General features: G+C 39.9%; 2 protein-coding genes across 4 annotated transcripts; one reads left to right on the top strand and one right to left on the bottom strand.

Annotated features, from left to right (window-relative positions):
• The first annotated feature begins 311 nt into the window (after positions 1 to 311).
• On the top strand, positions 312 to 4,251 carry LOC122413442 (ankyrin repeat domain-containing protein 27-like). The gene is made up of 3 exons (XM_043423788.1): positions 312 to 633; positions 872 to 1,327; positions 1,442 to 4,251. The coding sequence occupies exons 2-3, from the start codon at positions 981 to 983 to the stop codon at positions 3,789 to 3,791; spliced, it is 2,697 nt and encodes an 898-aa protein (XP_043279723.1). The 5' UTR covers positions 312 to 633; positions 872 to 980; the 3' UTR covers positions 3,792 to 4,251.
• On the bottom strand, positions 3,824 to 11,244 carry LOC122413441 (serine/threonine-protein kinase/endoribonuclease Ire1). 3 transcript variants are annotated; one of them, XM_043423786.1, is made up of 13 exons: positions 10,851 to 11,244; positions 10,160 to 10,325; positions 9,625 to 9,745; positions 9,008 to 9,050; positions 8,354 to 8,733; positions 7,912 to 8,131; positions 7,212 to 7,791; positions 6,818 to 6,984; positions 6,422 to 6,708; positions 5,875 to 6,171; positions 5,613 to 5,785; positions 5,281 to 5,472; positions 3,824 to 5,204 (listed from the first exon to the last, which is right to left on the bottom strand). In XM_043423786.1, the coding sequence occupies exons 2-13, from the start codon at positions 10,250 to 10,252 to the stop codon at positions 4,812 to 4,814; spliced, it is 2,946 nt and encodes a 981-aa protein (XP_043279721.1). In that variant the 5' UTR covers positions 10,253 to 10,325; positions 10,851 to 11,244; the 3' UTR covers positions 3,824 to 4,811. The 3 variants fall into 3 exon arrangements, with proteins under 3 accessions (XP_043279721.1, XP_043279719.1, XP_043279722.1); XM_043423784.1 differs by lacking the exon at positions 10,851 to 11,244 and having other exon boundaries at positions 10,160 to 10,841; XM_043423787.1 differs by lacking the exon at positions 10,851 to 11,244 and having other exon boundaries at positions 6,818 to 6,972; positions 10,160 to 10,841.
• Positions 11,245 to 11,277: the final 33 nt, after the last annotated feature.

The following is an 11,277-nucleotide window of genomic DNA, read 5'->3' as shown; positions in this document are numbered from 1 at the left end:
CAAGGACAGAGACGCTGTAGTGAAGTAGATATGATGATAGAGATCCTAATATGGAACTTGGCTGGTTATACAGAAACTTACTGTTCGATGATTTTAACTTTTCATTATTTCGTATATACATTCATAGAGTTAGTTTGCCGTTTGTTTTTAATTGTTTGATTAATTGGAAGCTTTTTGCATCAGACTTTTCTCTTTTCAAACAAAAGAAAAATCGAATGAATGTTCTTCAAAACGGTAACACATAAGCGCACATGGATGCATGGATTTCCGCCAACAGCTATATATATATATATATAACGACCATGTAGGTTGTTATCCCCGGCGGTAACCATTGTACGCATATCTATATATTGCCTATTGCAGGTATGGCAGAAGTAGCAGACAGTATATTAGCTATATAGTGGGTGTCGTCTCTTCTCATCTCACGTATCCAACGCATGTGACGATGTATCGCAACTCGTAACGTCGTAACGACGTATACGTCAAACGTCAAAGCATTTTTGTTATGACCGCAGGAATGCAGTTTTCTCATGGTTCAACCGGTATACGGTTTTAATGTGAGAGACTGATATGCTGCATTTCTCCTGAACATAAAATCCGTGACGGATATGCTTATCGTCAATGTATATATAGGTTAGTTTATTAATTTCCTTCATTGCTGGTAGACGCAACTTCAGAGTCAGTGCTCGTACCCCATTGCGATAATCAAATCAAAAACGAACAATATGTTACTGCGTATTTTATGAAATTGAATGATTTGTTGTTTTGTTTTGAAGAATTGGTTGAGGAAAAATTAGGATATGAGTTTTTCATTTAAAAATAAATAATTTTTAATGTTATAATCCTCGCACATGTGTCTCCATGTGATAAGATTTGTTCCATGTTTCTTCGGGCTGAGGATCAGAGTTTTTTCATCAAGACGTACGGTCGTACGTAACACCGAGTCCTGGAACACAGTGGATACATGGAACAGCAGGATCATGGAAGCGAGCTACGACGAAGACCTGTCGGAAAATTCTTTTTTACAAGTTCTTCGTCAAGAGTATCCCTCTATCTTTGAAAAAGCAGTCAGCGAAGGTTTAGTCATTTGCGTACCAAGATGCGGAACCTTTACCAAATCTGCGCTTGTCGAAGACGACTTCCTCAGTCATATTCTTATACCAGACAGGGACAATTCTAGTCCTCGCTTCCACACTTTAGCTGGCAAAGAGATAAAGGTTTCCAATCGTGTGCTCACTGTCGAATATGACATTGCCAAACCGTGTTCGGCTCATCTATTATTTGAAGAAACTTTCTACACGGACAGACGCTTAAAATATTCTTTATGGTAAGAAAATTTGTCATGGTATTCAACATTCTTTGTTCAATATTCTGCGATTGTTTGCAATATTCTTTTATAATAAAAATAATAAAAATGAAATGTAATTGAATTTTTGAACAGGTGTATAGAGCATCCTTTGGAGCGGAGTATCTCAGCTTCTAGAGACGATGTTTTCGTAGTGACGAACCTTCGCGAAGCTCTGGATCTTCTTTGGACAGAAGTATTTAACAAGGATATAATAAAGGAAATGACAATGGCAATCGAGGAATTCCAAGAGCGTCATGAAGACTTGGAGGACTTGATGGTCGACACTCAGCGTGATCTTGTAGGTCGACTTTATGCAAGAAACTTACGAATGCTATTGCAGGACATACGTTTGCGCGAAAAGACCGAATCAAATCGTCATTTTCTTCGAACAATCAAAATTGCCACTGAAACCTACACGCTTCACGGTTTGCGAAATGTTTTGCCACGCTCCGTGGCGGCGAGAACCTCCTATGAGGACGCCTTGCTGAACAAAACTATCAAAAACCTTCATGATGTACAATTGCGTGATTTGGGAGTACGCTCAGATACGTATGATGGAATATTACGGGGTAAACTGGAATTATCACGGCTCACACTAAACTCAACGGTTTTGGGCAAAGTAGGCTGTTTAAAAAAAGCTATACGTTACGTAACGGAGCAGGGTACGAGAAACCGCCTCGTATCCACCGATGACATACTTCCCGTACTGATTTTTCTTGTTATAAGAGCAGGTGTACCAAATTGGATCGGCCAATTGACGTTCATGAGGCAATTCCGTTTTTCCACTGACTCAACGAATAACGAGACTGACGAAGCTGGTTTTTTAATAACTAGTTTAGAAGCTGCGATCGAGCACGTTAAATCGGGAGTACTCAAAGCTACGACGGCCGACTATTCAGAAATTTTTACGGAAAATAAAAATTACGATCACTCGACGAATTCATTCAATCGCAAACCGGAAGACGATACAATCTCATTGGCAAATTTATTCTCGGCGATCAGACAATCGAATTTGACTGAAGTCGATAGAATACTCGGGCAGTCGGGGAGTTGTTCGAAAACATGCGCTACCGAGGCGTTAAAGCTCTGTCATCCTCTATGCACGTGTGAAACATGCGAGAGGCGAATCGCTGGTGCGTCGCTAACCCATTTACCAACTGTTCATTCACGGGATGATCGTGGAATGACTGCGATCCACGTTGCTTCGTTGTGCGGTCACGTGAACGTGGTCGATTATCTTCTGGAGCACGAGGCTGATCCAAACGACTCGGATGCCGATGGGACAACTCCGTTGCATTGCGCAGCATCGCGAGGTCACCAAAATACTCTTCTGCTTCTGTTGCACGCAAATGCTGATCCAACGATAACCGATTCGCGAGGAAATACACCGCTTCATCTCGCTTCGGACCACGGACACGAAGGCTGCGTCAAAGCCATCATCTATTTTACCGAACAAATGGCTATCCCTATGAAAAAAAGTCCAGCCAATTCGAACGGTGAGACGCCTCTGCACCACGCTGCCAAATGGGGCTATGACAACATCGTCGAGATTCTTATGGAACACGGTGCAAATCCTCGTGCAACCAATCGTCGTGGACAAACTCCCCTCGTAGTTGCCCATAATTCCCGGGTCTCAAAACTTTTGCAAACTCCACCCAACGTTCGATTATCCAATTATGTTTCTACGTACCCCCTTGGAATAAAAATCCCCAACAAAGCCCCTAATTTTCAGAGAACCTTAGCAAACAATTCGCGAAGATCGAACCCCAGTCGAAAAGTCCACAGGCTCCTGGCTGCTGTAGTCGAAAATGATGTAAGATTAGCCTGCTTCTATCTTGGTCTCGATGCTCCTTTCCCCAAAACTTCCATCAACCATCAGTCTCCTGCTCTCTGTCATCCTCTCTGCAACTGCGATCGATGCAATGGTTGTGATGACTGCACGTCGAATGAGGGATTGAGCGACGCTCTTGAGAAAACTCAGAGTTTAGGATTGAACATTTCCAACGAGAGCAACGAAACTGCTCTTCATGTCGCATGCGATCACGGGCATACGGAAATGGTGGAGATTCTCTTGGATGCAGGGGCGAGTATTAATTTGAAAACGATCAATGGTCGTACTCCTCTCCATCTCGCGTCTTCCAGAGGCTGGATTAAAATCGTCAAATTATTGCTCAATTGTGGTAATTGCGACATCAATGCCATCGACGTCCTCGGGGATACTTCGCTTCATCTCGTCGCAAGAAGCGGTAATGTCAGAATAGTACAATTACTCATCAGATATGGAGCGAGTACGAATATACGTAATTCCAGAGGCATTACTCCTTTGGAGGAAGTTGAAAAAATTTCCTCCAGTGATATATTTATGACAGAGTCATATTCTAACGTTGTCAAAATACTGAAAAATAATCGAGCCACGAATACTTGTAATTACGAAATAGAATGACCAGGTTGAAAATAATCAAAAAAATAACAGAATTCAACTTTGCCATATATCTGTTCAAATTAGCAAAGTGCTTCCCATTGTTTCTTCACAATATAATTAGAAATTTTTTTTTTAAACTTCAATATTTCACAATCAACAGATCTTCTACACACGAGAATCGCGAAAAAACATGAACTTTTTCGGGAGAAAACTCGATTTTTTAGTCATTAAAATACTTTTGTGGAAATGATTCAACGTCCACATTTGATTTTTGGATACTTTGGAAATCAAGTGAATTTTGCTCTTCATTATTCATACGAATTACGGAGAGCCACGAGCCTGTAATAGCCCGTTGATAGTATCGCTTGTGAAATATTGAGATTAATGTACACCACACTATTATTTACAACTTGCCCATAAGAGTTAATATATAAAGTTTACAATATATATATATATAAATAAATCTCTATTCTCAAATATATATAGTCTTAAGATAACATCGTCCATAAAATATATATAAATTTTACACTGTTGCATGAAAAAAATGCTACGCGTGCCTCCGAGTTTCGTCTATACTCCTTGGTAGTTTTGTGCCTTTGAATATTATTGTATGTTTGAGACGTATTGCTACGTCCGTAATGTTGATTGTAAGTACTATGAAAAATGTGTGGTCTTGACGATAATTGAAAAAATATTATAATGTTGTACAGATTCGTCGGCCTAGCTGCAAGTTTCTGTTGAAAAACGAACATATTTATCCAAACGTTCGACTTTGATTCTTCGTCATTACTCTGAGATAAAAATATCACAAATCACTGTGAAACTTGACACTTTTTCACAAACACTCGAATGCGCACACAAGCTCACGATTATTAGAAGAAATAAAACTGGTCCACGAAACCGCTCCGGAAAGTTGTGATCTGGGGACTAAACATCCGGTTTTACAATGATTTCTTGTTTTCGTATCCACGGTGTGTAACATTTATCGAGAAACCGTTCGGCGGGATAAAAGATTGCTTCGTCCAAAATATCTTAATTTGCCTAACTCGCTGGAGGCAATGACCAAACAACCGGTTCTTCGACCTTTCTTCGATCCTGCTTTCTTCGGGCACCACGAATCCTCGCCCTGTTTGGACTCCAATCAACACCGTCGCCCCGAACCCTCCAAGCCGGTGTTGAACCTGTCGCAGAATTGTGGAGGACGAAACTCGGACCTGCTTCGTCGCTGTCTTCCTGAACGTTGTACTCGTGATTGAATAAAAAATCACGACTGTAGTACTCTCGAAAAGTTGGCTCGCTTCGGAATTTCTGCATGCAGCACCACGTATGCGAGAGCAACAAGGGAAATCTTGAGAGCCAATATTCGGTAAAAGCCACCGGTATCTCCCCTAAACTCGCTTGGGCTTCTTTAGTCAATTCTCTGTAATGATGTTTCTGAAACAGGAGCAATAAGAAAATAATGAAAAAATCCATACGATCTAACTGTACCTGCGAGAGAACATCAGACAACCTTATTTCTGAGCGCTCTAAGCAAATCTCTCACGCTCTCTCCCCGGTAGCTCCTGTATCTTCGGAGATCACTCGCAACTTCTTGATCGATGTGTATTCTCCAATCGCGCTTCACAACACGACTGCCTCCACTCTCCAATGCCAATAAAGCAGGGCTGCTTGGTTCGTCCTTTTCAACCCGATCACTAACATCCTATTAATTCATTGAACGAAGTCAATATTAGCAACCACAACGCTTTACTTTCTTACTACATCACACAATAACAGTGAGAGTACAAAAGACACTCCAAGTAGAAAATATTCACATTTCTATTTGCCTGAAGAAATATTTACCTGAAAAAAACCTAGAATATGCGCTGCTTTCCAGAAGAATGGATAATTTTGAACGACAAGAGCGGATGGTCTCGAAGTTGGATCACTTGCGATCATAGCTCTTATCAATATCAGAGCTGATTGTTTATCACTTTCGGTAACGCTCTGTAGAGAAAGCAGATTACTTTCGCCACCTACATACCGTGCATTAATCATTTCATTGTTATTAACGGTCCTTCAAGAATGAGGATAAACCGGAATGAGGTTAAAAAAGAAACCATACATAAAATGTTGGCTTGTCTTCTCAGCGGATCTCCGAAGGGATGCTTTCCTCTGGACAGTACGTAATAAAATACGCAGCCAAGAGAGAATATGTCAACGGCACACGTCGTTCTCTCGCCGTTCAAAATCTCCGGTGCGATCCAACCATCAGTTCCAGTAATACCGGATCTTCGAGAAAATGACATACGACCCAACTGAAGCTTTTTGCATAGTCCAAAGTCTGATATCATCGCTCTGACTTCACCCCTCTGTCCAGTTACCGATAATAAAACATTGTGAGGTTTGATATCTCGGTGAACTGTAATGAGAACGAGAATATTAAACTCCAATTTATACAAGAGAAAATTAGTTTACTCGACCGTGCGACAAACAATTACATTTAACCATTTTGGAAACACTGACCACTTCAATTTCTCATATCGGGGAGAAACAATTAAAAATACACTGGGCAATTCTGTTGCCCGGAATTCGACACTTGAACTCTTTATAACCGACCTTGGTTTTACTCCTGTGATATTCTCAATTTGTATAGCCGGTAGCAAACTCACCAATATCCAGTGAGTGTAAATGAGCAAGACCCGAAGTTGCCTGGAGCAAAATACTTTTGGTCGATATTGCGTCGTTAGTATAAGTGCCAGCGACGTAATCGTGAAGCGTTGCTTGTGCCAACTCGAGGGCGATGTAACGAAACATTCTATCCTGCTCGGTACAAAAATACCGCACAACATTTGCGTGTGCATCCGATTCCCGTAAAAGAGCCACTTCGCGATCGGCAAAAGTGAAACAATCTGGCAGTAATCTCTTCACCGCGACGGATCTCCCGTCGAATTGACCTCTGTTTCAATAGGAAAAAATGATTATGAATAAACGTCGTCACCGTCTCAGCTGTCACACCGAGTTTGACTAATTAAAAATTTTAAATAAAAACTGGATGCATGACTCACTTGTAGACGAAAGTTCCTTCGCATCCTTTTCCTAAAACTTCTGTCGTATTGATAATAATTTTTCCCACCCTCACCGTACCTTCGCATATATCTTCAACAACTGCCAAGTTGTCATTACGTCCGCTGCTGTTTGTACGGCTATTTTCTCTCGAACCCTGATCAAAGTGCTGCTATTAATCAGTAAGTATAATGCCCCGAGACCCGAGATGATGGGCCCCCGGTGAATGGACTAACATTTTCAATGTAATAAAATTTCTTAAATAGGAGAGATCCGAGAAGGTTTCATTGACGATAAATTGTTAGCTGATCAGTTAGCCGTGCTCTGTGGGAGCTTCGATGTCGGTTAAACCTTTTGGATTTCTCCTAAAGTTAAACTGAACCAAATTTCCGTTACCTGCGACAATTGTTGAACTTCCTTGTTCATGGCAGCAACGTACCAGCACATCGCTATTATACATCCAAACAGGATTAAAATAAGCAATTTGAGTCCTTTGCTTTCCTGTTGATTAAGCCAAAGTTTGCTCGCGTTGTAGGACATGGCGATTGCCTTTCGCCATCCTTTGTTATCGCGCGTGCCATTGGTGTTTTCATCTACCTTAACTGGAACTACCAATTTACCAGTTGCGTTCAATGCCGGTGGATTAGTTCGTATAATAGGATCGGAACGTCCAGTTATTTGCAGTTGTTGATTATGAGGCTTGTACTCTGCAGGAACTTTGTAATGACCCAGCATTATAAATTTTTTATCATCGAGAACACTCTGGTAATCATCTCCAAGGTTCTCGATCCGAGTCACTTTCACGTTATCACCGGGAGCCGGGATCGTATCTTCATTTTTGTATACGTCCGGAATCGTATGAGGCCCTTCCAGCATCATATGCCCTGCGTTACTCGAGATCGTTGGTATCGAATAATCGACCAACGATGGGAGTGCGTACAACCCATGTCGATGCTCGCCAATGTAGAGCGTAGGGCTAAGAAAATTCATTGAGTCTAGTCCCATTACGATTATATTGCATTGAATGAAGCAATAACTGACTTTAGTTTTAAATAAAAAGCTATTGTTTAACCGTAATGAATAAATGGAAAATTACAATAACTTGACGTCACTTCTTTCGAGGCTGAACGTTTGCAGGAGATTGGTCAAAGTACCCTCGGCGACACTCGTGAATGGGACAGTTACCAAGCCATCTTTGCTGAAGGTGTAAGCTCCAATTACGGGGCTCCCTAAATCCAATTCCCATAGTGCAATTCCCAGCCTCCCATCAAGTGTTACGACTCGCCCCGTTGAGCTCGTCGTAAAGTGTACTAGATCTGTCGAATAAATCCAACTTGGGTCAACATTTATTCAAAACAAATGACTGTAGACTTTTTTTTGTACTTTAGATATATCCAACTCTTGAATTTACTTCCTTTTTCTCTTAACTAAATATCACTTTTTTTCAGCTAAACATCAAAAGTTAACGAATCGTGATAATATCTGATGATTGTTTCATCGATTTCAAACGAGACGATTCTACTCGAAAAATTACAAACCATAATTATCAACTCCCTCGGTTTCCCTTTTTGTTGCAGAATAGTCATAGAACGTTACGTTCCACTTTCTATCCTTGTTCTTCGTGTCAATCATTATAATGTTATATTCGGTCCGACCGACGTAAATCGCATCTTGAATCTCGAGGGGGCATGTATTTTCAACCTGATCGAAACCCATGAGATGTTCCTTATCCCCCGTAAGAGGATCAATGCTGAACCACGTATCGATTTTCCGCCCCGTATATAGAATACCATCGCTGCTACGACAAGGACTACTCGCGACCAATTGCGGTATCGTGAATGGCAGTTTTTTCAAAACTTCGAACCCAGCACCAAACAAATAGAGCGATCCATCCTTCGGATCCGGCAAAAACATGGGCCTAAACAAGTATTTTGAAAAAAACTTGCTATTAAATACATCGAATACTGATCAAATATCAAACAAAACGCAACAAATCATTTGAGCACACAAAACTTCGTTATTTACATCAAAAAGTATTCATTTTTTTCGACGGATAACTTTTTATATGGTTTTTCAGCATTAAGTATCAATTCAGTCTTATTACGCTTATTGTAAATGTTTTCCTTTACTCCTACTCAACCGGTGCGTTTCGAAATCACGATGAAAAAAAAACTTCAATTCTGGATACGTACACGGTGGTTTGTCCGATGTTGTATGGAACTTTAACTACAGGTTCTGTAACAAAAGTAATAAAAAAGTTCATCAAAAATGTTATCAGGATGTATCGATATGCATGAATATATAAATATAGAAAGCCACGGCAATCGTTACGGAGCGCTATAATTAGAAAACGATTTTTTTGCAAACTTTTATTATTTGATCAATATTTCGTGATGACGTGTCCTTTCCACACTGTCCATGCTTGCAATATTTCCAAGTGATTGCGTATGACAATTTATTGATCATAATCGCGATTTTATCAGGATATAAGCAGAGATAATCTAGTGAGAATGTTTCAAATATTGAATGCTTTTATTAATGTGAACCTCTGATAGAACAAATAAGATAGCCCTTTGTCTTCCAAGATTTAGTTACTCTATTGATGACAATTTTTTAAAAACGCCTCGTTTCAATTGAAAATTAAAACGAAAATTGGAGATACGGTAGATTCATATTGCCAAAATCAGAATATCGAAAACCTATAGAAGAGTACATTGAAAATTTTTTGCTTCGTTTTCTAAAGTTGCCAATCGGGTATCAATCCAACTTGGTTTACAAGAATTTGTAAACCGATCGATCGAAGAATTACCATTGTCTTGGCGCCAGCGAATAATTCCAGTACGCTGTTCAACTCCGATCAACGATCCACCAAGAGTAGAAAAAAGTAAGAGCGAGTCATCCTGCTCCGGAACAAGACCCGTACTGTGGTTCTATGAAAAAGAAAAATAACAAATTGATGAATTGATGCTGCTTCGAGCGTTTAGGTGTCTTATTGAGAGCTTTTATCTTTCATATGTTCAAATGAATTAAATCATAAAACGCTCAGTTGAAAGGGACAAAATATTATTTATCAACAAATACGGATATAAATATTTCACTGCAAACACAGGAATATTGGTTCTTTGGCCTTCCGTAGATAATTTTTTCATAATTAATAAGAATTACTCAAAAGCTGTTACTTTTTTTCAACGATTGTAGTCAATCAATAAAATCATTATTGCTGCCATAACATTGTATATAAGCAGTCAGTAATAAATGAGTAAGTGATAGTGAGGCATTCATAAATTAAAGGATATTGAGCAGCTGAAATAATCGAGAAACCAGAGAGCATTTGTAAATCGTACTTCTGTCGGTTGTTGTCGCACGCCATAGCACAGCGTAACAAACGTCAACATGTACAGAATCCACATGAGAGCGGTGGATTTTTTGAAACTCATATCTTCCAAAATTGTAAGACCTTGCTGTCAGTAGGCTGGGTACGTTTCCGTTCCCGCGAACGACTTCGTCAACCTGTAAAACCATATGCTCGTAGTATCTAAGATTTCCTTAAACGAGTTGACAGGGAGAAAACTCGATGAAACTCTTGCTCGCGTCCATTCAGTCCCATTGACATGGTTGATATTCTAAAAAATATCATTACGCGCACGAAATTTATATTGCGTCATTTTTAAAATTTTCATCACTCTTGACTTATAGTATGGCACTATTAATATTGTTCATTTCTCAATAACAATATACACTCGAGGTTTCGGCAAACTGACTGATTTCGAACAAAGTTCAAACGTTCATCAACGCGTTTGGTCGTACTGTTATTATTATTGGAATAATCCTCCCTTTGGTGTAGCATTTGTTTGTCTTTTACAATCTATTTGTTATTATTGCTCCTTTATTCTGTTTATTCAGACGTGATTCAGACAATACTTTTATTTATTGTTCTATGAAATGCTGGGTGAATTTTTGTCTTCGTTTGATAACCCAGCTGAGAGGAGCTGGTGAGAACATACATCGGATACATCGTGATAAAATCAAGCGTACCAACTGCAAGACTTAAGTTCGTGCGTCGTGCGGTCGTACGTGGCCATGGAAACCAAAAATGCTTTACTTTCTAGAGAAGCAAATCAATCACCGAATGACATGCAGCAAAATTCTTGTATGAAACTCGATTGGTTTGATGATGGGATTTTCTAGTACTCGAAGCAAAAAATTTATATATCCGGAACGATAATACAGCCTCGAATTTTCGATAGCTGCGGGCTGTATTTCAAACATTCCAACTTTCTTTATTCAGTTTCGGTGGCGCTTATATTCGATGGAGGCGAGCTTTCCGTATCAGCCAATGTATAATTCCCAATTTATTTGGCTGAATCACACATCATATATTCCGATTCCTACTATGCGTCATTTCATTCCCGCGCGTGCTCGAGAATGAGCAAAAACTCGCGCCGTTGTGTTACCGTACGTA

This window comes from Venturia canescens, chromosome 7 (assembly GCF_019457755.1).
Source record: "Venturia canescens isolate UGA chromosome 7, ASM1945775v1, whole genome shotgun sequence".
NCBI classification, from domain to species: domain Eukaryota; kingdom Metazoa; phylum Arthropoda; class Insecta; order Hymenoptera; family Ichneumonidae; genus Venturia; species Venturia canescens.
This window is presented reverse-complemented; position numbering and strand designations above follow the sequence as displayed.

What these genes read in the sequence shown, in the direction of transcription:
- LOC122413442 (XM_043423788.1), top strand. Translation starts at nt 981, where the DNA reads ATGGAAGCGAGCTACGACGAAGACCTGTCGGAAAATTCTTTTTTACAA. An exon ending in CGCTTAAAATATTCTTTATG is followed by an intron (nt 1,328 to 1,441) that starts GTAAGAAAATTT and finishes ATTTTTGAACAG; the next exon opens with GTGTATAGAGCATCCTTTGG.
- LOC122413441 (XM_043423786.1), bottom strand. Translation starts at nt 10,252, where the DNA reads ATGAGTTTCAAAAAATCCACCGCTCTCATGTGGATTCTGTACATGTTG. An exon ending in AAGTTCAACAATTGTCGCAG is followed by an intron (nt 6,985 to 7,211) that starts GTAACGGAAATT and finishes GATTAATAGCAG; the next exon opens with CACTTTGATCAGGGTTCGAG. An exon ending in AAGACAAGCCAACATTTTAT is followed by an intron (nt 5,786 to 5,874) that starts GTATGGTTTCTT and finishes CACGGTATGTAG; the next exon opens with GTGGCGAAAGTAATCTGCTT.